The sequence below is a fragment of the Dendrobates tinctorius genome, unplaced genomic scaffold, assembly GCF_039654945.1.
Source record: "Dendrobates tinctorius isolate UK_male_01 unplaced genomic scaffold, ASM3965494v1 ptg000011l, whole genome shotgun sequence".
Classification (NCBI taxonomy): Eukaryota; Metazoa; Chordata; class Amphibia; order Anura; family Dendrobatidae; genus Dendrobates; species Dendrobates tinctorius.
This window is the reverse complement of record NW_027361679.1, coordinates 104,357,253-104,383,557: the sequence shown is the minus strand read 5'-3', so window position 1 is coordinate 104,383,557 and position 26,305 is coordinate 104,357,253. Positions and strand designations below refer to the sequence as shown.

The 26,305-nt window shown below is 41.0% G+C and overlaps 1 protein-coding gene across 8 annotated transcripts in view; it reads right to left on the bottom strand.

The window, feature by feature from the left end:
- Positions 1 to 1,097: 1,097 nt before the first annotated feature.
- Positions 1,098 to 26,305, bottom strand: part of TCF3 (transcription factor 3) — a 161,396-nt gene continuing 136,188 nt past the window's right edge. For 4 of the 8 annotated variants that reach the window (XM_073545695.1, XM_073545685.1, XM_073545714.1 and 1 more), the window contains 8 exons: positions 23,000 to 23,078; positions 22,239 to 22,312; positions 21,977 to 22,147; positions 16,947 to 17,064; positions 16,617 to 16,776; positions 16,182 to 16,420; positions 10,196 to 10,333; positions 1,098 to 5,176 (listed from right to left, as the gene is read on the bottom strand). In XM_073545695.1, the coding sequence (XP_073401796.1) occupies positions 10,197 to 10,333; positions 16,182 to 16,420; positions 16,617 to 16,776; positions 16,947 to 17,064; positions 21,977 to 22,147; positions 22,239 to 22,312; positions 23,000 to 23,078 (978 nt within the window). In that variant the 3' untranslated portion in view covers positions 1,098 to 5,176; position 10,196. Of the gene's footprint in view, positions 5,177 to 10,195; positions 10,334 to 13,086; positions 13,323 to 16,181; positions 16,421 to 16,616; positions 16,777 to 16,946; positions 17,065 to 21,976; positions 22,148 to 22,238; positions 22,313 to 22,999; positions 23,079 to 26,305 lie in introns of all 8 variants that reach the window. The other 4 variants (XM_073545752.1, XM_073545724.1, XM_073545733.1 and 1 more) reach the window with 4 other exon arrangements.

The window sequence follows — 26,305 nt, the reverse complement described above, 5'->3', positions numbered from 1 at the left end:
TGAGTGGCGTCCATATTCATGACCTTAAATGAGCGGTAGCACGTGACCGCTCAGCGCTGGATGAAGCCGCCGCGGGATGCAGGGTGAGTATCAGCTGCTGCACCGCCCCCCGGCTCCCCTTGTGTCTGCGGACCGGCAAGGGCACTGCAACGGCCCGGTGCTGGGCCGCGGACCGGCGGTTGGGGACCCCTGAATTAGAGGATACACCTTAGTTTAACATGGCCCTATGGTCAAATTATTTTCAATTTTTTTCTGGAAGTACTATCCCAGCCCATTTTTTTTTTCTTTAAATTGTTCTGTTGAACAATTCAAAAATAATGTCTTATTTTTAGTAATATTCAGTAAATTTAAACTGAATATTACTTTTGTCAGTTTCAAAGCATTTCAGTGACCATTGTGGGTTTATCTTACTTTATAAAATGGTACCAACAATTTGGCATGCGCAAGTGCATTCAATGTTATAGAACGCTCCTCAGACAAAGGCGTGTAAGTGTGTGCATTTCTGAGGTTGGGGCTCATATGATAGTGAATAGAGAGAGGACTTGTAAAGTTTCCATTTTTGTATCATTTGCATATCAATAACATGCAATTTATCTTGTGATTTCCATAATTTCATGACTTATTCTTTTCTTCTTGTTGCAATCTCAGTTTTAAGGAGTACATATACAAAGAAATTTACTCAAGAGGCCCCCTGCATATGCTGTTGACTCTCGCTAGGATGAAGCAATATCTAAGCAAAACAAAGCAGCTAGGATGTGCATGCGCACACACGCACGTTATATATCGCTATACATTATACACTTATAAATTGCATAGCTAAACATCATTGTGTAATTGCCATCCTCACTGTGTCATCATCTTAGAGTTATTTAGCTGCACAGCAATTACGGCTAGATTTTACTTGTTTCATAGCAATGCTGAGTTCAGACAGATGATACACTCAATGCAGATGGTGCATATACGGTAATTGGCAGGCAGCTCCTGTACCTAAAATTCACGTTGAAAAATCGGTCTTGTTCAATAGTCAGATTCACCAGTCTGCAAAACGCTTGAGCAGAGGATCATACCAAAAGAAACAAAACAAAAACACCAAAACCTTCTTTTTCAAAATGTTACTTTTATTACAAACTTTTTCATGTATTCTTTTTTATTTTTTATTTTTTATCATTCATCAGTATACCACATCTGAAAGACTGGGATTCAAGAAGTTATACAGTTATAAAAAGCTTACATATATTGCTACAACACTGGTATATTTACAGGACAGTTTACCAAATCCATAAAAAAAAATTTAAAAAAAAAAAAAAAGGTAAAAAAAAAAAATCCAGCCAGCTGATTTGACACTTGTAAAAAAAAAAAAAAAATTCTGAGGCACTCAAGAAACAATTTCATGTTTGAATTACGTCTTGAATGAAACATTCTCAAAATACATTACTTTCTGGCTTTATTTGGGTTTAATAAGGCGATGACATTTCTAGCCTTTGTTATACATGGGAAATAAATATCACATTCTGGGTTCTTAACTAGAAATACTCAGTGACAGAGAAAAGACTCAATTGTTCATTCAAAGCAAAAACAGTAACAACGAGATGATGATTGAGGGGGATGTTGAGAAGGAAAAAAAAAAAATCTAAAAAAAAAAAAAATTAAACCAAGTCACTAATGACCCAAAATACATTTTAAGACATTTAGTTAATATGCAATTTACTAACAATACTCGGACTACAATAAACCAGCCACATGCACTAGCTGATCTAGGCTCTGCATGTTAGCCCAAAAGAATCTACGGAAAAGAAGCCAATAAATAAGAAAATGGTGAAAACAACCACAGTATTAAGCCATGTGTCTGCCCTGGACACCACGATGAGGGAGGAAATCCAATTATTTCAACACGTGATCTTGACTCTTGCTGTAAAAGCCTAGATTGCATGGCAGGACTAGGACTGGCTTTGGAATATAAATGATGGTCTTCACAAACTAATTAGATTCTCCTGCCCATGTACATGGAATGCTGATGCCTAGCAAAGACTTCTAGAAATAACGCTTTCCAGATATAGGTAATGAATAAGACTATTGAAGATGTTCTTGAAATATTGACTCAGGACCAATTTCTATTTTTTCTTTTAAATCTAGTCCAGCCATGCAAACTATCTACAACAAGCAGCTTTCCTTCCCTAATGGTACATTACAAACAAGTGTAGAACTCTTACATGATGGTTTTCTACAAGGAGGATTACGCAGTGGTGTCGCATCGGCCGAGATTTAATAAGCGTTCAATGAATTAACGGTGAAAGCAACGGAAGGGAATGTATTTAATGCTATTTTGATTCATTAGACATTAGGCAGTAGAAAAGAATAGGGGAGATTTATAAGAAATGCAATGAACAACCAATCACAATACAGAGCTTAAAGAGAACCTGACAGCTGATGCATACAGCTCGAGCCACAGGCAGCATGCGTCACTTGCTGCATGATCTCCGTCATGTACGTTTGACGCAGCGTTTCAGAGTCTAATATACCTGGCGGAGATCATACAGCCAGTGCCTTATACATGATGCCTGTGTATCAGCTGTCAGGTTCTTTAAAAAAATGGAAGCTGTGCTGTGATTTTTGATATGAGCGATGACAACTTTTTTTTTTTCAGTTTTCATTAGTCTGTCCTAATGTGTGTCTCTTTTTGTGGTCCTTTTTAAAAACATTTATAGGCTTGTTTTAGAGGCACACAATACTTTCTCTTATTGTGTCTATAGACAGCGTGGCAAGCCATTTTTTACAGATGGGAAGTACACATTTGTCCTACATACCAGGTGCCTACCCTATGCACAGCTTGCTTTGGAAGACACCCCCCCTTTGACCTTGCCCTCTGATGGACCAGGGAAGACACAGATAGGTGGACAGGTCCATCAGCGGAAGGTATGACTCGACAGTCTTCCTAAGCACACTGTGCGTCAGGTAGTTGGCCCTGTAAGGTCCAGCATGCAGAAGAGTAGTGATCCAGACAAGAGGGACGGTGACAGTAGCTGCAAAAAGAGAGTACAAGGTATATGCACCGAACAATTGACTGTGGTGTGAAATGTTTACTTTGGAATGGAGGGTTATGCTATAATCAGAATCGGTTAATAGATTTTATCTGGAAAGATGCATACTGGGCCATATTTAAGCAGCTGTTATGCACCCCTGCCCTTTTTCTGAGGTGATTGCTGTGCCTACAGCCTACAGGACATATCAGAAGAGGAGACTGTGGGAATACTAGCCTAGCCTACCTCTTCTTACTCTAGTCTCAAAACTGGAGTTTCATATGTTTACTCAGATTAGCGCAAAAAAACAAACAATAATCCAAAATACATGGTTACAATTCAAAGTGGATACAAAATATACAATTTTTGATGATCCATCCCTTTTAAATTGAAGGTGATTAGAAATTAGATGGTAAAGGCGAAAGACTTAAAGGGGTTGTCTGGTGAAAACAAGTTAGCATGGGTGATTACTTGTTGATTGATGGGGTCTAACCTCTCAGACCCGCAATGATGATTAGTAGAATGGGGAACATTTAACTGTTAGAATGGAGTGCTAGCGCACATTCTCAACCGCCACTTCATTCATGGGGCTGCAGAGCGTTGTACATGAGTTATTTATGTAGCGCCATCAAAAACAAATTTGAGCAGAGGTCAGGTTAAGAGGATAAAATATCCTCGTCAGGTAAAAAAAGAAAAGTTCCCTGATCTGTCAATCGGCGTGGGTCCTGGAGGTGCGGCAACCCCAGATTAACAAATTATCATCCCGCCTGTGGATAGGCGATAAGAAGGTTGTCCAGTGAAAACAGGTTAAGTGTTAAATGGCAATTATGTTTGTTAGCAGGTGTGCTATTCAGCTACAAAAAAGACAAACTTAAAAAGAAAAAAAAAAAAAAAAAAGGAACGACAAAGATAAAACCACGTGGACTGGAAACATTCGGTAGATCCTGCATGTCAGAAAAAATGCTTGGAAAGTGAAAGCTGTAGGAAAAATGTAATTCAATCCAGAGAGGTGCATCTTAAAGATCTAACTGCTATAATTAGGGAAGCATGTGAATTACACAAGGTGATGAACATGGAAGTTGTTGGTGTCATGGATTAGACCGCCGTTACAAGTTTCTCTTGAAATTTAGCCAATAGAATTTGGAGAATGTCACCTCACACATTTTTGATTTCTCGGATTTAAAATTGGCAGAACCCAAAGTCTTAAACCTGGGAGCAAGTAAAAAAAAAATAAAAAAAAAATTACTAAGTTACTTTTCAAGTCCTACCCTGAGCTGCACAAGATGCCTGCTTTTCACAGGAATCTTACCTTTTGATTTATCAAACATATGATATATATTTATACAGAGAAACGTATTTGTAGCACCACAGGTGTTACCAATTTCAGCTCCTAAAATTACCGGTATTATTACAGCTAGCAAAATTTTGTGAATAGGGCGACTTAGATCCGATGGAAAAATAGACCCTAGGAAAGGTAGACAGCACAGTGGTTGAGGTATTATAAGGGAGTCAAGATAAGGATAGACCACTGTAGCTCTTATCTAGATTTTTTGTAAAAACAAAAAAAAAATTTGTTCGAATTTTATTAAAAAAAATCCATTTCTAAAAACAAACCTGAAAAAATATTTTCTATTTGTTCTAACGTAAAAAAAAAACAAAACAAATAACTCACATGCCTATCTTATTTTTTTGTTGTTTTTTTTTTTATTTTTTTTATTCCAACAAAACTTCTCTTGTTTTTTTTTTCTAAGAAGTGTAGGCACAAGGTCGGGAAAATACTCATTACTCCCAGCAGAGCAGGGCGGATAACTTCTGGGAAAACTTTCTACAACTTTCACCGCTTAAATAAGTTCTCTTTTTCAGTTAAGGCAAATTCCTGATGACTTCTCTGCTTTCTTTGAGCACAAGTTCAAAGTTGAGACGTCAATCCAAGTCAGTTTCTTTTTTCCATTATCTCTTTCCACTGTAAAACTCAGTCATTAGAGTCCATTTCTCAGGAAAATATAGTCAAGGCCACAAAGAATTCCATGTCTCAAAGTTTGTTTGTTTTTTATCCCAAAACAAAAATTGTAAAACCTTTTCAAAAATTAGAATTATATTTATATATATATAAAAATAACCCAACGTATGATGTAAAAAATCCAGCAAACATGATGAAACTGTCGAGGAAGAAAAGAAAAAAAAAAAAAAAAAAAAAAAAAAGAAGATTAAAACAAACAGCATAAATAAGCAATGGTTATTTATTCATATATTTACTTCTACTAAGATAAACTCTTTATAAAAAGGTGAAAAAAGTCCTTGTGGTGACATACATAAGCAAAGTTATCCTGACCTGGAGAAATTGGGAATTACAAAGAGTAAAAGAAGAGAAAGTGTGTTTTTTTGTTTTTTCTTTTTCAAACGGTTATTTATATGCTTCATTGCAGGAAGAGAAGTTTAAGCATTAACCGTTGTTTTAATTTTTATTTCATAATTCAACAGGACACATAAAAATAAGCAACTTCATAATATATATTAATCAGAGAAATCTGCTTCTTTCTCTGCCAGAATTGATCAGACATTATCAACATTCTCAATTCTGATGTAAAATCTGTATTCAGTGACAGCTACTGATGAGATTCTGTATAGACAGGAGGAGCTAGAGACAGAGCGCCATCCTTCTCCTGTCTACATACAATCTCATCAATGGCAGCCATCACCTCCTACTTCAAAAATTTCAATGACAGTTGCACATTAAATGCACCTCTTATGGCCCCGATTCATTAAAACCTTTATGGCAGAGTTATAGCATAAAAATTGTTGCGCAAAGTTGAGTTAAAAACTATTCCTACTTTTGGTATTTTCACACTGTTTCACCCAGCTGCACCTAAGTGGGCATAGCCAAGGTATGACAGGGGCCAGATGCCAAAGATCTGGTGCTCCTTCCAGAATTCTTAGTCACTGACTGAAGATCTTAGCATAACACAATACAATACCCATCCAAATGACCAGGGCACAAAAACTGATATATATCAAAGCACAAAAGAGAAAATCCAGTATAAAGTGCCAACATAATTTATCCTTTATTTTACTCACTCAGAGTAATTCATACAATAATCATACAAAACAATTCCTAATAGAACCTCCTGACGAAGGTTCGAAACGTGTGTTGGGGCGCTCGGGGACACCACACACAGGAGACCACCATACATGTAAGTGTTATCCTAATTTCTCATAATAGCCCGATTCGGACACGGCTAGTACCGGGGACAGGAGACTTTATTGGCTATAGGGAAGGATTTTATATTGGCACTATTTACATGAGTTGTAAGTCCGCTGTTGTTGGTTATTTCCCCTATTATGGATAAGTAGTGACCTTTATAATCTATTAGGAATTGTTTTGTATGATTATTGTGTGAATTACTCTGTGTGAGTTAAATAAAAGATAAATTATATTGGCACTTTATACTGGATTTTCTCTATTGTGCTTTCTGGAGTAAGATCTGTAGTGAAGCACATGCCACTTATCAGTGAAACAGGAGCAAGTTATGCCCCTCATAAAAATCAGCCTGAATAATAAAAAAGCACTGGTGTTTATGAACTGCAGCTTACCGTATATACTAGTGTATAAGCCGAGTTTTTCAGCACATTTTTTTTGTGTTGAAAACACCCCCCCCCCCCCCCCCCTTGGCTTATACACGAGTCAATTGTCCCAGAGGGCCGCCGGGGGAGGGGGAGCGGCGGGTCACAGAGGCAGGAGCCGGCGGTGGAGGGGAGCAGCGGGTCACAGGAGGCAGGAGCTGGCGGCTGCAGCTATAACTGTGCCTGATGCTCAAGAGAAATGAATATTCATTCATCTTACAGTGCGTGCACAGTTACACCCGCAGCCGCCGGCTTCCAGAAGACACCCTACTCACCTTCCTGCGCGACCTCGCTGCATCTCATTGGTTCTGGCGCCATCAGCATTTCCAGCCAAGTGATCACGTGGCCTCGCTCATTAAGGTAATGAATATGCAGGCCTCTCCACTCCCATAGGCGTGGAGTGAATATTCATCGCCTTAATGAGCGGGGCCACGTGATTGCTCGGCAGGAAGAGCCACTGGCACTGGAACGAGATACAGTGACGGCGCGCAGGCAATGTAAGTAGGGTGTTTGTTTTTTTTTTTAAATAGGAAACATTCATACAAGGATAAGGGATAAGGAGCCATGCATACAAGGATAGGGATGGGGCAGCCATGCATACAAAGACAGGGACAGGGGAGCCATGGAAGAGGCAGGACAAAGATGGGGGGACAATGCATACCCGGCTAATACTCAGTTTTTCATGGCAAAATTAGGTGCCTCGGCTTATACTCGAGTATATACGGTATATCTCTAGCACACTGTATATTTAAAAGTGCAGAATAGCTAACAGGTGGAAATGGAACATTTACACACACTTACATACAGTTATGGCCAAAAGTGTTGGCACCCTTGAAATTGTTCCAGAAAAGGAATTATTTCTCCAAGAAAATTACTGCAATTACATGTTTTGTTATACACATTTATTTCCTTTGTGTGTTTTGGAACTACACAAAATAGCAGAGGAAAAAAAGCTAAACTGGACATAATTTCACACGAAACCCCCAAAATAGGCAGGACAAAATTGTTGACACTGTCAACTTAATATTTGGTTGCACACACTTTCAAATAAATAACTACAATCAATAACTTCCTATAACCATCAACAAGTTTCTTACACCTCTCAACTGGAATTCTGGATCGCTATACTTTTGAAAATTGCCCCAGGTGTCTCATATTTGAAAGGTGCCTTCTCCAGGTGTTCAATGGGATTTAGATCTGGACTCATTGCTGGCTACTTCAGAACTCTCCAGTGCTTTGTTTTCATCCATATCTGGTTGCTTCTTGAAATATGTTTGGGGTCATTGTCCTACTGGAAGGTCCATGACCTAGGACGCAAACCCAGCTTTTTGACATATTGCTTTTTTCATATTGCCCACACCTGTTACTTGCCACAAGCGAGATTGATTGAGCACCACATGCTTGAAAAAGTTGCTACATTTTTCCTGCATTTTTGTGTTGTTCCAATACACTCAAAGGAAATAAATGTGTATAACAAAACATGTATAATTGCAATAATGTTCTGGGAAAAATAATTCATTTTTATATATACAGTGCCTTGGGAAAGTATTCGGCTCCCTGGAACTTTTCAACCTTTTCCTACATATCATGCTTCAAACAAAGATACCAAATGTAAGTTTTTGGTGAAGAATCAACAACAAGTGGGACACGATTGTGAAGTTGAATTAAATTTATTGGTTATTTTAAATGTTTGTGGAAATTCAAAAACTGAAAAGTGGGGTGCGCAATATTATGGAGCCCCTTTACTTTCAGTGCAGCAAACTCACTCCAGAAGTTCATTGTGGATCTCTGAATTATCCAATGTTGTCCTAAATGACTAATGATGATATATCCACCTGTGTGTATTCAAGTCTCTGTATAAATGCACCTGCTCTGTGATAGTCTCAGGGTTCTGTTTGAAGCACAGAGAGCATCATGAAGACCAAGGAACACAACAGGCAGGTCCATGATACTGTTGTGGAGACGTTTAAAGCCGGATTTGGATACAAAATGATTTCCAAAACTTTAAACATCCCAAGGAGCACTGTGCAAGCGATCATATTGAAATGGAAGGCGTATCATACCACTGAAAATCTACCAAGACCCGGCCGTCCCTCTAAACTTTCATCTCAAACAAGGAGAAGACTGATCAGAGATACAGCCAAGAGGCCCATGATCACTTTGGATGAACTGAAGAGATCTACAGCTGAGGTGGGACAGGCTGTCTATAGGACAACAATCAGTCATATACTGCACAAATCTGGCCTTTATGGAAGAGTGGAAAAAAGAAAGCCATTTCTCAAAGATATCCATAAAAAGTGTCTTTTAAAGTTTGCATAAAGCCACCTGGGAGACACACCAAACATGTGTAGGAAGGTGCTCTGGTCAGATGAAACCAAAATCGAACTTTTTGGCAACAATGCCAAACGATATGCTCATCACCCTGAACCCACCATCCCCACTGTCAAACATGGTGGTGGCAGCATCATGGTTTGGGCCTGCTTTTCTTCAGCAGGGACAGGGAAGATGGTTAAAATTGATGGGAAGATGAATGGCGCCAAATACAGGACCATTCCTCAAGAAAACCTGTTGGAGTCTGCAAAAGACCTGAGAATGGGACAGAGATTTGTCTTCCAACAAGAAAATGATCCCAAACAAAGCAAAATCTACAATGGGATGGTTCACAAATAAACGTAACCAGGTGTTAGCATGGCCAAGTCCAGACCTGAATCCAATTGAAACTCTGTAGAAAGAGCTGAAAACTGCTGTTCACAAACGATCTCCATCAAACCTCACTGAGCTCGAGCTGTTTGCCTAGGAAGAATGGGCAAGAATTTCAGTCTCTCGATGTACAAAACTGATAGACATACCCCAAACGACTTGCAGTTGTAATTGCAGCAAAAGGTGGCGCAACAAAGAATTAAGTTTTAAAGGGGCCGAATAATATTGCACGCCCCACTTTTCAGTTCTTGAATTTCCACAAAAATTTAAAATAACCAATAAATTTCATTCAACTTCACAATTGTGTCCAACTTGTTGATTCTTCACCAAAAATTTACAATTGGTATCTTTAGGTTTGAAGCATGATATGTGGGAAAAGGTTGAAAAGTTCCAGGGAGCCGAACACTTTCGCAGGGCACTGTAGTTACAAAAGGATTTGGGAAAACAAAGTGCTATCATCTATGGAAGTTCAGATAAATAGGAATTCTAAACTAGTGGCAAACGCATTTAATGTAACTCTCTTAGAGCATACAGTTCACTTACAGTCATCAGTGCTCGAAGTGCATACCTTGGAAATGAATACTTTAGAAAATTAAAAAACATACAAAGATTAAGTACAATATTGACAAGAGGCTTGGAAGTCTTCAGTACTGGAAGAAAAGATAACAACCCGAGTCCTTATTCACATGTTAGTTTAGTGTCAGTATTTTACAGTCAAATTCAGGAGTGGGACCAAGAGAACAAAAAACTATAATGGAAAGATTAACTTTATAAATCATAATAAGTGCCAGGGATAGAGATTAGTGACAGGATATTGTATTTGGATAGGGTATTGAATGAAAGCAGTGATTACTCACTTTACATATGGCCCACTGGGTTATGAGAGTCCCCAAGACCAGGCAGTCCTCCAGGCAGCCCCATCTGTGGATCCACACCTGACACCTTTTCTTCCTCGCGCCTTTTCAGACAAGCAGCCTTCGGGTTTAGATTTCGTTCTATGAAGAAAAGCAATTGTTAAAAGTGTAGTGGTTTGATGTGCTTATATTTTAAGTGTGTATTAGATGGTCAGCAGCATGTTACCAGAGATGCAATTTTTTTTTTTTAACAAAATTACAGTTTAAAATGTGATTCATAAATGTTAAAGCACTGCAGAAATGTGCACTTCCAGCTATATTCAAGTTACCATGAAGTAGTTAAACTAAATCAAGACAAGAATTCAGCAACATAAACAGTCATGTTTTGCTCCCACCCAAAAATAGAAAATGGAGTAAAAGTTGTAATAGCAAGGAAGATAAGTTATTATTGCCTGCGTTATACAAGACAACTATGTAATACCAACACCTTAAGGCGGTGGGCAGATATAGCTACTAGGTATTTATACAGAAAGCAAAAGATTTAAGGGAATCTGTAGGAAGGATCAATCCTCCTAATACATCTACATGGGCATGTAAGGTCATAGGAAATGTAATAAAATGATACCTTGATCATCTAAATTCCGATGTTATTCCACAGGAATCTAATTTTTTGTTAATATGTAAATTAGCCATTAAGATCTATGGCTGGACACTGATCTGCATGAGAATCTGCCTCCTGAGCTTATTTTAAATGAAAAGGGTAGTTACCAGTGTGATACGTAATGGCTGCTCTCCTGATCTCCCTGCAAAGCTGCGTGTGTTTACAACTAACAGACAAGCAGTTGTCCTCTCATACTCTACTGCAGAGCTATGCCAGATCACATTCAGCTTTTCAGTTCACAGGCAAGCCAGTGTGGGGGGAGAAGGGAGTACAGCTGAGCTGACAGCACTGGGAGAGCTGCAGCTGTATTTATAATGAAACAAAGCTCAGCTCTGCTGTACTGTGATCATGATCAGACAAAGCACAGACCTGCATGTCTATGTAGATGGCTTAGGAGGCCAGATCATTCTGACAAATTCCCTTTAAGCAAAGTGTTACGATAAAATATAGGACAGATATTAGAAGGTAAAAAATAAATCTTGCAAGGTGGAATATTTTTCTGGGATATTTGACTTCTTTTGCTACTTTGAATATCTATCTATCTATCTATACATATATATATATATATATATATATATATATATATATATATATATATATATATATATATATATATATATATATATATATATCTCTCTCTCTCTATCTCGAGAAATATATATATCTATCTCGCTCCATCTCTCTATCTAGCCACACACACACTTTAAGATTGTTCCCACAGTAAGTCATCCACAATTGCACCATCAATAAAATTAAGTTATTATTCCGGTTCACCACATGTGGTTTGATCTCTGTAAATAGATTACAGACTTCCTCAGGATACAGCACAAGCAACAACAACAAACCCTCTGTTCCTTGTGTGGTTTGTACAGGATAATACAGCCCTCAATATTTAAAACTGGCTCACAGCAAGTGTATTTGTTGCCCATACCATTCAAAATTCAGCTTTCAATTTACCAGAGCATCTATGGTACACTTTTTTCAGATGGCAATAGATTGGACACATTTGTGCTCAACAAACTTATAGCGGTATTCCAATCTACAAGATCCATCCCAATATGTAGTTGAAGGTATTTGCTAATATTACACTTATTAGAAAGTGGTATAATTTTTCTGACTCCCCATCTTTCCTCATGTGCAGGCATTGCAGGACCTTAGATATCCATGGTTGCGACCACTGATATAGTGACAGTTAGCTAGTTGCTAGGGGTCATACCCATGGAAAATCTGTAATGCTTGCACATGAGGAAAGACAGCAAATCCGAAAAGACTATACTACATTTTTGGAGGCATTTGCTAATATTAATATTAGACCTACTACATACATATTGGGATAGGATCTTGGAGATGGGAATACCCCTTTAATTCAATTCAAAGAATTGCAGTGGTGTAAGAAAGCTTATGCAAAGAAACACAAGAATGCATACGATTGTGGAAGCACGCTACATCGGACAAAAGGTCTATCTAACTGGTTGTGTTTAACAGGGAAATCAGTTCTGGCATAAAGATATAAAAAAAAAAAAAAAAAAAAAAAAAAAAGAAAAAAAAGTGTCCTCTGACCTGGCCATTTCACTACCTAAACATTAGTGCTTGGAGAATGGCTATGGGTACACAGATTGTGGATTCAATGTTCCTTAATGAAAATGGGAATACACTTGTGTCCAAAGACACATTTGGGCAACTGTATGCACAGCTAACTGATCTCAAGCATGAGTGTTGCTTCTTTTAGAAAGAGGCATGGTGGTCCACCTTGTATTTAGGCTAGATTTTTTTATTTATTTATTTTTTTTTAAAAGAGGTTGATTTACCTGCAAACACCAAAATTTAGCAGTGGGTGAATAACTTGCCCACTGGGTCTCATTGAGTTTAACAAGAGGGAGTGGATGAAGAATAGTATTAGCCACTCTACTGCACCCCACTGGATGATTAATTAATTATGACAGACAGCCACACAAGAACTTCCAATCTCCAATAAAAAGGAAATGAAAACACAGAAAAGGTAAAGTAAATGGAGAGAGAGTGTGCGCGTGTGCGTGTGAGAGAGAAGTCAAGCAAATTAAAACACCACTGGCATCTATGGCACAAATGGGAAAAAGAGATATGCAAGTATCCAACATGGTGAGTAAATTTTTAAAGAGAAAGGGATTGGATCGAGAGGAAAATAAATGTAATAAGTGTTGATGCAGGAAGAATGGAAGTTTAACATGGATGCTAGGGTGGTAGTCGAGGATACCTCGCACTTGCTGCTCCAGGCCCATTATGACCTGCACGGCCTGCTGTAGGATGATGAGCTTGGTCTGGGCTTTGTCGGCTTTTAAATGCATCTGCACCATTCGGCCCAATTCCTTGAAAGCCTCATTGATGTCTCGGACGCGCACTCTCTCTCGCGCGTTGTTTGACATTCTCCTCTCCCGATCTCGCACGTCCTTCTCCTCCACAGAGCTGCCCTCTTCCTTACTGCTTCCACCGCTGCAGGACCCCAGGAAAGTGAATGGTTAAATCGGGGGAGGGTTTAACTCTGGGCCCCAATAAACCTTTCGTTACCGGAGGGTGCCAAACTGTATATTTATTCTACAAGGCATTGCCATTAACAAGCTGTCTATACACAGGCAAGGGAGATAAAAACAAAAAAAAAAACAAAACAAAACACAGGACCAACAAAAAAGTTTTATGCTGTATTAACCACATGCAGTAATCTCAAGGACAAAATTACTGCAAATTATGCAATTTGTAAGGATGTTAAAAAACAAATTTGAGTAATTACAAAAATTAGCCTACACATACTTGTTTAGGATATTGACATGCTTTGGTCCAGGGCGCTCAGCTACACAAAAATGGGGGGACAATAGCATGATGAAATCCTGAACCAATCTTGTAATTGCTTAATAGTGCATAGTTGGTAATTCACAAGCGCTTACATTACTGGTTCATATTTCATACCTACACTCATGACACATTCAGTGCAAGACTGAAGCAATTAATTGCAGTTAGAACCTATGCCCAATGTAAGAAAAACCTGATAAGCCAATAGGGATCAACAAAAGTTACTTTGCCTGTACATTGTCAGATGAATAATGGCTCTGCCAAAATATAACAAATTCAGATTTGACATAGCTTTTAGTTTATCCTAGGACTGGCATTATCAATACAGTGAAGACTGAAAACTGTAGTTCAATATTCCCATATGTTGCATTAATTTGAAGGTATTGAAAAACATTGCATGGATGTGCAAGGCCAAAACCACACTGACCTGAATGAGGTTGGCGCAATATTCACACCGATTGTTAATATGCACATTATTTTGCATGTAAACCACTGTTTTAGGCTAGTTTCACACTAGTGTATGGAGGAGCTGCGGAGGGATGAGGACTTCCGTGAAACTCCGCCCACTGCTGCTCCGGTCAGCTCCACCTCAGTCGGCATGCATACCCCATCTTTAGCATTGGGTACGCAGACCGTGCCAATGTATGCGGATGCCGCTGCATGCGTCTTTTTGATGGTGTGGCGACCGCAACAAAATGCAACACGCTGCGTTCGGCACAGGTCACCGCACCATCCAAAAGACGCATGCGGAGGCATCAGCATACATCGGCACGGTCTGCGTACCCAATGCTAAAGATAGGGTACGCATACCGACTGAGGTGGAGCTGACCGGAGCAGCAGTGGGCGGAGCTTCACGGAGGAAGTCCTCATCCCTCCGCAGCTCCTCCATATGCTAGTGTGAAACTAGCCTTACCTGTAAAGCTAGGCAGCCAAATCAATACAACAATTCAGCTGCATATGCCATCAAGCGTATCAGGAGAGATGGGTGTTATCGCAGCCACAGAGATCCTGAGCCAATTACTCAACTAGCAAAACATTAATAAGTAGAAATTTAAACTATTTTCTGCAGTACTCAGTGGTTCCCCCTTTAGAATACTTTGTATTTGAAAGATTACTAAAAGCAAGAGGTTTTCTTATACAGCAACCGTAGTCCTCAGGAGAGATCACTGCGTGTTTTAAACTACAGCTTGGTATTAACACTTAGTGAAAACTTAATAGTACACAGTTTACCTTTAATACAATACACCATGATTGTACAGTTCTCAGCCTTCTACTGTACAGCGCCACTATCTTTAGGCTACATATGCAACACAAGAATACACATCACATGGTATACCTTCCTGTTTACCGACTAACGTCAACATTATTTATTGACTTTTCCAAAATGTAAAGTGTTTAGCACTTCATTTAGGATATACCGTATATAGGTTAGATCTATACACACGCACATCAGAACGACTTCGGGAAATCCCAGTGTGCCGCAGAACTTTAACAGAGCTGGTGCAGCAAGTAACAAGGGGCAGCAACTGGACTGCAGAATTAAGGAAATCCTCTTATTTCAGAGGAGCATTAAGTACGAAGCCAGTGGGACAAGGAGTGTGTGTAGGTGGTGGGGAGAAGGGGTTTGAGAACTGTCTGAAGATAGGAAGTGGTAGGTTTCGGAAAAGGAAATGGTAGGAAAACAAAAAGATGAAGTACAGAAAACAACAATGATGTATGTCTATGCGATTTAGAATGGATACAGAGAGCTAATAAAAGACTAAAATTTACACTACTGTTTAATGAATTGTGGGAACAGCAGATGTATAGCATCCAAAATCCTCAACAAGAGGATTTAAAAAAAAAAAAAAAGTTTGGCAAGAAAAGAAGTTTTGCAGAAAAAAAAAAAAAAAAAAAATGCACAGCCAATAATGCGCACAATCATACACACACGTTAAAACACATGCAGATAGCGTAATATACACAATAATCCACTCTCAAATAAGAAAGGTAACGAGAAACAAAACTGGGAAAAATCTGAGGCATCTTACTAATTTTTATTTAATAAGAGCTTTCTTGACGGATTCTCATAGATGTTTGTGCATTTTAATATTTCATAAGTCACTGCACAAAATGATAATCATTTGTACCCAGACACACATCACACTTCTAGATGGCCCATCTATAATAGCCATACATTTTCTGCTTGCTCCCCTCCATCTCCTATATAGGGGAAAGGGATACAGCCTTTGGGTTTCATGCAAAATTGCTGCTCTTGACAACCCTGGCCCTAAAAATCTAAAAGAAACCAAAAAGGAGGGGGGGGGAGAAAAAAAAAAGCAAGGTCACATTAGCAAGCAGAGAGTGGGGCAGTAGGAGAATATACATGTACTGTTCAGAGATAACAGACTAAAGCAAAGAAGAAATTACATGTATATCTCTGGGGTGGAAGATAAAGGAGTGAGGACGTTAAAGGGAAAACAGACAGATCTGTGCCCCACCACTCTTCCATCAAGTCCCACTCACCTCGCACTTGTTGCTCCAAACTGAGGATGACAGACACAGCCTGGTGCAGTATCAGGAGTTTAGTCTGTGGCTTCTCACTGTTAAGGTGCAGCTGGCACATCCGCCCCAGCTCTTTAAACGCCTCGTTAATATCCCGCACACGAAGACGTTCTCTGGCATTATTGGCCACTCGCCTTTCCTTTTCTCGCTCAGCTTTTTGCTCAGGGGGAAGGTTATCATCCTCATCATCTTCATCTTGACTAAAGGGAGGCATTCAGTATAATTAGATATGTAATAAAGATTGGGGCTAAACAGGAAAATAGTCCGACAACAAACTAAGTTCAATGCCAACACGAGAGCACGGTCAAAAAGCAGAGCTGCACAGAGATACCAACTATCACTGGTACAGGTCTAATGCTCACTACCACATTAAACCCTGTCAGAAATCAGCGAGACCTGTTTATAGAACAGCGTGTCCGACTTCTTTGAGATTTCGATTCTTTCTTCTCATCATCTGAAAGGTCAGCAACTGACCTATTTTCTTCATCCTCTTTATTTTCCCTTTTTATGTCTGGTGCGCTAGATGACACAACTGTCCTGCTCAGGCCTGCGAGTCCTGGAACAGAAAGTGGACACCAATCACCTCTTCAAAAAGCTGCTAATAAAATCATTTGTAAGTTTCTTCTAAAGGTAGTCAAGACATTGAAGGCATGTAATAATAATATGAGAAAGAAAAGTATATTGCATTTTGTCTCCTAGAATGCATTTTTTTTCTTCAATGCTTACCAGTGAAGGAGTCTGTTTGCCGGGTCAAGTCTGACAGAGATCCAGCCTGTGTTGAAAGAGCAACAGGGTTGTGAAGCAAATTTGGAGCATTTGGAAGGCCATCCTCTGTTTGTGGCGTCTAGTAGAAGAAACAGGGAAATGGTTATTATGATGTCAACACTTACACTTAGGGTATGTTTCCACAGGGCGTATTGGCAGCACTTTGGACGCAGCTCTGCCCAAAGCGCTGCCCCCTTTTGTAAGCGCGGTGATTCTGCATGTGTTCATTGAACCATGCGGAATCACCATATGCAGGTCTGCTACCTTCGTCTTTGAACGCATAGTGGAGATGGGATTTCATAAAATCCCCTCCACTATACTGTAACATCTAGACGCTGCGGCTGTACTCAGCGTCCAATCTGCAGCATTTCCTGACCGTGGAAACATACCCTTATCTACACAGCTAGAAAATATGTACAGCTCTGGCAAGACCAGCTGTGGCAAAGAATGCTTAATACCACATGTACAACCCTCAGGGGTTAAATGTCAGTAGCTTGGAGGATTCCCATCCAAAATAAAACCTAATAGTGCTCATTTAAAAAATGGTTCAGTCTCACCATTACTCATGGACATAGACGCCCCGGCGTATTTTTCAGAGGTCCCCTGCCGGGTATTCGGATCCATATAGCAGCACAAGACAGCGTGTGGAAAAGGAGGTTAAAGGGTTACAGGTGTGCAGTTTTCCCTATCCACCCTGTCATGCCCAGGTATAACTCCTGCCCTTACAAGGACAGGCCCCAAATGGACCCTATAGTGTCACCCCCAGTCGTCAGAAGGGGTATTTGCTCCCTACGCGTTACCTCCCCATTAACGGGCATTCATCAGGGGAGTTATACAAATCGAGATAAGGGGGTTTAAATATATTTGTCCATAAAGAAAAAGAGAAGGTCCCGCAATGGCTGGGTGCCTCAACTAGCAGAGTGACTGTCCATATCACTGCCAAAAAGTAAGTCCCATGGATAGATGGTGTGGTTTCCTTAAATAGACCATCCTACACACAAGTGCACGACAGGGAGGATAGGGAAAACTGCACAACTGTAACCCTTTAACCTCCTTTTCCACACGCTGTCTTGTGCTGCTATATGGACCCGAATACCCAGCAGGGGACCTCTGAAAAATACGCCGGGGCGTCTATGTCCATGAGTAATGGTGAGACCGAACCATTTTTTTTTTTTAAATGAGCACTGATACGCACGAGCACTATTATGTCTGTTTGTGTTGTTTATGTGATGTCTCAGGTTTTAATGAATTATTAAAGGTTATGTTTTATTTTGAATGGGAATCCCCCAAGCTACTGACATATGTACAGCTCTGGCAAAAATTAAGAGACCACTGCAAAATGTTCAGTTTGTCTGAGTTTTCTCTTTATAGGTATATTTTTGACTAAAATGTAAATGCTCTTTTACTCTATAAACTACTGACAACATGTCTCCGAATTTCCAAGCACTAAATTTTGTATTTATTTTCAGAAAATGAGAAATGGTCAAAATAACAAAAAATGCAGTGCTTGCAGACCTCAAATAATGCTAAGAAAACAAGTTCATAATCATTTAGAAACAACAATACTAATGTTTTAACTCAGGAAGACTTCAGAAATCAATATTTTGAGGAATAACCACTTTCATGTGTCTTGGCATGAATTCCACCAGTCTTTCACACTGCTTTTGGGTTACCTTATGCCACTCCTGGTGCAAAAATGTAAGCAGTTCTTCCTTGTTTGATGGCTTGTGACTATCAATCTTCCTCTTGATCACATTCCAGATGCTTTTAATGGGGTTCGGGTCTGGAGATTGGGCTGGCCATGACAGGGATTTGATGTGGTGGTTCAAATCCAGGTTTTGGGCAAAGCTGAAAATTAGACTCAGGATTACCTTACTCAAGTCCTATATGGTCCCATCCTTATGGTCTTTGGCAAACTTCAGCCTGGCTCTCCTTTGCTTCTCATTGATGAAAGGCTTTTTTCTACCTTTACATGACTTGAGCCCCGCCTCTAGGAGCCTGTTACGAACTGTTCTTGCCATGCACTTCACCCCAGCTGCCAATCCTTTTGTAGGTCACTTGATGTCATCCTGCGGGTGCTGAGTGACATTTGAATAAGATGACAGTCATCCCGGTCAGTAGAGAGTCGTTTTTGCCCTCCGCCAGTCTGTAGCTTTGTTGTCCCCATTGTCTGCCGCTTAAACTTGTTGTAATGGACTACAGTCTTAGAAATTTCAAGAATGGAGGCAACATGATGCTCACTGTTTCCCTCTGCTAGTAAAGCTAGAATTGAGCCCTTCTTTTCCTCACTCAAGACTTCTTTTCAACTCCTTTGGCATGGTTAAAAGTTATTTTTTCATTCCTATTACTTTTGGGATACTGCTAGCACTTGTTTTGCCATCTAGCTTGTCCTATTTCCAGAGGACAGTGAACACCACAGCAGGGTTATTTATAATTTCCTTCGTTAAACAAGCTTTGGTTCAAGTGATCACCTAATCAGAAGCACATTAAGTAGAATGAGGTGTACTCTGGTTGGAATTCAACGGACACTGGAATGGAATGGCTGTCAGACATGTAGAGAAGCTGATTTTTATAAAACTGTGCAGTGGTCTCTTAATGTTTGCCAGAGCTGTGTATATGTATGTTGGGATTTTATTTGATACACCAAGACAAAGTAGCAAGTATGTGTGAAGTGTAAAGGAAACAATAAATGGTTTTCTAATTATTTTAAATTAAATCTGAAAAATGTGAAATGCATGTGTTCAGCCCCCATAAGTCAATACTTTGCAGGACCACTTTTTGCTCCAACTACTGCTGCAAATCTTTTGTGGTATGTCTCTACCAGCTTTTTACATCTAGAGGCTGAAATTTTTGACCATTCTTTACATACTAGCTCTAGCTAAGTGAGATTGGATGGAGAACATCTGTGAACAGCAATTTTCAAGTCTTGCCACAGATTCTCAGAAGGATTTGGGTCTGGACTGTGACTGGGCCATTCAAACATATGAATATTGCTTTGATCTACACCCATTCCATTAAATCTGGCAGTATATTTAGGGCCGTTATCCTGTTGGAAGGTGAATCTATGCTCCGGTCTCAAGCTGCCACCACCATGCTTGATGGTGAATATGGTGATTTCAAGGTGTTGTACAATGTTTGTTTTCCACCACACATAGTGCTTTTTGTGAATCCCAAAAAGTTCTACTTTGCCTCATCTGACTAGAGCACCTTTTTCCACATGTTAGCTGTGTCCCCTTAATGGCAAGTATGTGCAGAATATTTTTTCATAAGAATTTGGGAAAGTTATGAAATGTCCTATATGTCTTTTCTATTACTGAGGATTTAGGCTTTTAGTTGCGATTAATCTGTGCTGCACTTTATGTACATGCTCAGTAGTAAGGCTCCTCTACAAATCAGAGGAACAAGGCACTGGGAAGGAATGCCTGCACTCATCTCAAAACAGCTAGAGTAAACAGGAAAAGAGGATTAAAAGGGGCATTCCCATCCACAAGAGGTTATCCCATTATATAACATGTGCATATTAGCAAATACTGCATATACTGAAGTATAAGCAGACCCGAGTATAAGCCAAGGCCCCTAATTTTCCCACAAAAAATTGGGAAAACTTATTGACTTGAGTATTAGCCTAGGGTGGGAAATGCAGAAGCTACTGGTAAATTTCAAAAATAAAAATAGATACGAATAAAAGATTGAGTCATCAGTAGGGCCCATATAATACTCCATAAAGTTCATGATGGGCCCTAATAATGCTCCATAATAAAATATGCACCATATAATGCTGTACAGTAGTTAATAGTGGCCCCATAACTTGCTCCATAAAAAAAAAATGCACCTTTTAATGCTGCACAATAGTTAAGGTGGCCCCATAACATGCTCATATATTGCACAAGTGATAGGATTAAATCCTATCATGCTGCTGCCGCAATAAAAAAAAAAAAAAGCAAAAGACAAAACATGACATACTCACCTCCGTCGCTGACCGCTGCTCCTCAGCGTCGCCGGCTCTCTGCAGTGACTGCTCCGGCAGAGGGCGCACACTAACTACGTCATTGCGCCATCTGACCTGAACGTCACAGTCAGAGGACCTGGAAGACAGAGTGCGGTGGTGGAACAGGGACAGGTGAATATTGTAAGTGCCGGGGGCCTGAGCTAGCGGCGACATCAGCACCTTGCCCCCATAGCGCGCCGATGTCCCCACCTGCTCAGGACCCCGTCCCGCTGCCAACGCCGACTGCCAGCCGTCAGCAGACACCGGGACACTGACAGAGGCTGCAGGGGAGTACGGACATGTTCCCTAGACGGCGGGGACCTCCACCCTGCATCAGTGAACAGTCAAGTGGCAAGTGTAAGTGACCGTGACTCGTGTATAAGCTGAGGGGGGTCTTTTTCAGCCCAAAAAAGGGGCTAAAAAACCCAGCTTATACACGAGTATATACGGTACCTCAAATACAAAATCTAGTATAGTTCTTCAGATTCGCTGTCGCTTACCTCATGTAGTTCATTGCAGTAGCTTGGGTATCCATGGTTATGTAGTTGGACAGCTCTTAGTGGACATAACCATGGATACCCAAGCTACTGCAATGCTCTACATGAGTTAAGCGACATACCGAATCTGAAGAAATATACTAAAATTTCTAATTGGAGGTATTTGCTAATATTATACCTACTACATATTGGGATGGGATCTTGGCGATGGGAATACCCCTTTAAAGCAATACATTAAATGTATCATTTAAATAAGAGCCATCTAAGAGGGAGTCAGAGAGGGAAATTTAAAGTGGTCCGAATAATTTTTCAAGACTGTATATATTGGTTAATTGCCACTAGACTTTCTACATACTGACATGTAGCACAAGTTAAAATCTCATCAGCGTTTTTTGTCTTACACGCTATTCCTTATGACAGGCAGAGATCCAGCTGTTACTGCATATAGGTATTATACAGAAAACAAAATATACATAGCTTCTAAAGGCAATATCAATTATTCTAACCATAGAATGTCTATTGGCCAAGGAGAGAATGGCAGCTGGAAAGTTAGCTCCTAGTACTCCTGCAGCTGTTCCCAAGAGTGAATGCATATCTTCATGTACGCCAGTCTGCCCCACAGCATGACTCCTTAACACGTGTATGGCTTCATCAAGCCGATCTTCCATTTTGTTCTGCTAGAGGTGGGGGCAAAAGGGTTAAAGTCAGTTTTTAATTCTTAAATTATTGAACTGCATTTTCTAAACTTGCAACAATCCAGCTACTTACTAATGTGTGTAGCGTTCCCTCATAACTTGGTGACATTGCTCCTGGGCCTGTAGCCCTAGGCCACTGTCCTGTTCCTAACGGGACAGTAAACAAATATGATTACATGAAAAGTAGACACATGAAACTGAGACAACAATGTAATGTTAACACGACTACTGGATCACACCAAATATAGTTAGCACACAGGCAGTAGGCTACCCAAATGGACGCCGCATAAAATGTATGTAGCCATTAAAAATGAAAAAAAAAAAAAAAAAAAAAAAAAAAAAAATCAATTGCGAGTTATAAATTACCTTTTTATGTAGCTTTAATTTACACTCTTGCATTATGACATTAACTATTTCTGATGAGCGAGCTTGCTCAAATAAGGTGTTATCTGAGCATGCTCGTGTCCTAATTGAGTATTTTCAGCGTGCTCAAAAATATGCTTGAGTCCTGTGGCTGCATGTCTCGCTGCTGTTCAACAGCCGCAATACATGCATGGAATATTTAACAAATAGGCAATCGCTACATGTGTTGCGGCTGTCTAACAGCCACGAGACATGCAGCTGTGGCGACTCGAGAATGTTTTTCGAGTACGGAGAAAATAGGACACGAGCGTGCTCGGATAACACCTTATCCGACCACGCACGCTCATCATGACAATTTATCAAACTCTTCTGTGCAAAATGTCTGGGAAAGCCTAAGATATGTCAAATCAATTGACTGTCTGGGTCATGTTTGTTTACTAGGTATTGGAGCAAACCACACTGTTTACATACCAGTCAGTCCCTGAGGTGATCCCACAGGGGTGGACGGGCTCGAGGAAAAGTTTGCACTGGAATGATCTGGAGAATAAATCTACAAAAAACAAAAAAAAAAAAAAAAAAACTATTTACATTTTTTTTTAACCAATATGCTCATACAGTACTCTTACACAATATTATTGTGGGAATACAGCCATAAATTTGTGCCTATACAGAAATGAAGAGCATGATGAAGTTCTGATTAACAGTACATTGCAGTGTGTAGTAGTCGTTAACACAGGTTCACATTGACTGCTGGGATCTCCACTATTCCTGAGAACTGGACTCTAGAGGGCCAGAGAGAATGGAGAGGTGGCTGTCCCAAAGCTCCATTCTTTGTCTATCAGACAGGGGGATTCTTTACTGTACCGAGTAGAGAAACTATGGAATGCTTTGCCACGTTACTGTGATTTTGATTTTTTTCAACAAGCTCCCTCTCTGAAGCGCTCTGGGACACCTGTTACATGCTCTATGCCATTTGAGATCGCTTTACCTCTTGTAACCTATCCTTCCTGGGTCCCACTGAAACATGGTTAGCGGTTAACACCCTCCGAACACCGCCTCACCCGCTGTGTTATGGTGGCCTTCATTTCACCCATACTCCTTTCCCAGGCAATAGACATGGTGGAGGAGTGGGTCTTTTTAACAATTTTACCTTCAACCCAATCCCACCTTTACCCTCCCTCATCCTCTTTTCCTTTGAAATGCATTCTGTCCGTATCTACTCTCCCTTGAGCCTCCAAGTGCCCGTAATATACTGACCCCTGGCCACTGCTTTCATTGACCACTTTTCCACTTGCCTTCTACACTGTCTCTTTGCTGACATTCCCACCATCATCATGGGTGACTCCAAGATCCCCAATGACACCCACCAGCCTGCAGCCTCCAAGCTCCTGTCTCTTGCTTCATAGTTTGGTCTTAAGCCCGCTTTACATTTAAGCGATGCACCAGCGATCCCGACAACGATACGACCCAGTCAGGATCGCTGGTGCATCGCTAAATGGTCGCTAGTGAGCTGCCAAACAGGCAGATCTCACAGCGACGTAGCAGCGGTCGTTACTTACCTTTCAGACGCGGGGATGATGACGTCCTCCCGCCCGCGTCCACGCGGCCAACAAGAAATGGATGTGGACGATCTCGCGCGATCAGCGATAGCCAGCGGGGGAGCCGGTCGGAGGTAAGTATCACAAATAGCGATATCGCTAGCAATATCGCTGCTGCGTCACAAAATCGGTGACGCTCTAGCGATATTGCTATGTGTAAAGCCCTCTTTACTCCATAGTCCTCCACATCCACCCACACAGACTAACATAAGACCTTATCTTTACCCGCCTCTCTGCTCCCCATCTAATCTCACCTCCCCCCCTCATCTGACCATTATCTACTCACTTTCTCATCCCTGTCCTCATTGCTTGCCTCCCATGTTCAGAAACTAGCACACCCCACAGAAACCTCACATACCATTCACACGTTCTCCCGACTATTCTACCTCTGTATCTTCACTCCACAACACAGACCATGCCAAAATTTTCAACACCACCACACTGGCATCAGCTTTAGACTCGGTCACCCTTCTTGTGCATGGCAAAAGTATGACAAATCCGTAGACAACCCTGGCACAATAAAGTCACTAAAAAGTTTTGGCAAGTGTCCAGGGTTGCGGAGCAGTGTTGGAAGAAAAAACTCTCTTCAAAAACATCACTTTCAAAACAGCAACTTTCATATACAAACCGGTCCTCACCTCTGCCATTTCACAACCCTTGTATCTTTTTTATCCCACAACCCTAAACAGTTATTCAACACTTAACTCCCTCCCTTTGCCCAGTCCAACCTTCTCATATCTGCAGGAGACTTCGCCACACATTTAAAAAACAAGGTCAAACAAACAAGGCAAGTCTTTATCCATCATAATTCCTACGTATAACAGACCACTCTGCCTTGCCCATAACCTTCCTCTCCAAAATCACTTGAGAGCTTACTCACCTCCAAATCACACCTCACCACTTGTGCATTTGATGCCATCCCATCGCCTCCACAATGTCATTACCCGGCTTATCCCAGCCCCAACCCATCTTTTCAATCTATAGACAACCTCTGGTACCTTCCCTTCTGCTTTCCATGTCCAGCCATTGCCCCATATTGCTGCTCCTGTTCGCCTCCAAACTTCTCAAACATTGTGTCCATGCTGAACTTCAACCTACAATCCACTCCACTGAAACTCTACTGACCAAAATTACTTAGACTTACTGCCAAAGCTAACAGACAACAGTCTACACTCCGCCTTGTAGAGCGGTCCTCTGAGTTCAGCAAAGATGACCACTCCCTACAAATCCTCTCTTCCCTTGGCGTCAAAGGCCTCACCCTCTCGTATCTCCTCCCATGTTTGCCACCAGAGAGTTAGCATCTCCCACACTAACACCTCATCCCACCCGCTCTTTGTGGGTGTTCCTCATTGCTCTGTTCTGGAACCCTTACTCTTCTCAATCTATAGCTTTGGCTTGGTGCAACAAAGTACCATTGGTTCCAGTACCATCTATACGCTGATAATACTCAGGTCTACCTCTCTGGCTCAGACGTCACCTCTCTGCTTTCCAGAATCCCTGAGTGTCCATCAGCCATATCCTTCTACTTCTAATCAGTCTTCCTAACGCTCAATGTGAACAAAACTGAATTTGTCATCTTTCCTCCATCCCACCTAACTCCCCAACTCATATCACAATAAATGATATCACGCCTTTTAACCCCTTCCTGACATCCGACATACTATCCCGTCCATGGGACCCGGGCCCATATGCCCATGGACGGGATAGTACGTCTACTGCGATCAGCGGCGCCCACGTGGTGAGCGCCGTTGATCGCGGCCGGGTGTCAGCTGATTATCACAGCTGACACCCGGCACAATGTGTCAGGGGCGGTCACGGACTGCCCCCGACACATTAACCCCTTGCACACCCCTTGTGTTTGATCGCGGTGTACCGGGGGTTAAAGGGAAGCATCGGCAGGGAGGGGGCTCCCTCCGTGCTTCCCTGAGCCCCCCACGGCAGCGCAATGTGCAGCGCTGCTGCGGGGGGCTCCTTTCCTGCAGGCCCCTGAATCCAAGATGGCGACGGGGGCCTGCAGGAAGCTGGCTTCCTCAGTGCCTGCAAAGCGCAGGCATGAGGAAGCCTTCTGCACTGCCTGTGACAGATCGCTGATCTGTCACAGTGATCTGTGATGTGACAGATCAGCGATCTGTCACAGGACAGTGATGTCCCACCTGGGACTATTTAATAAATAAAAAAA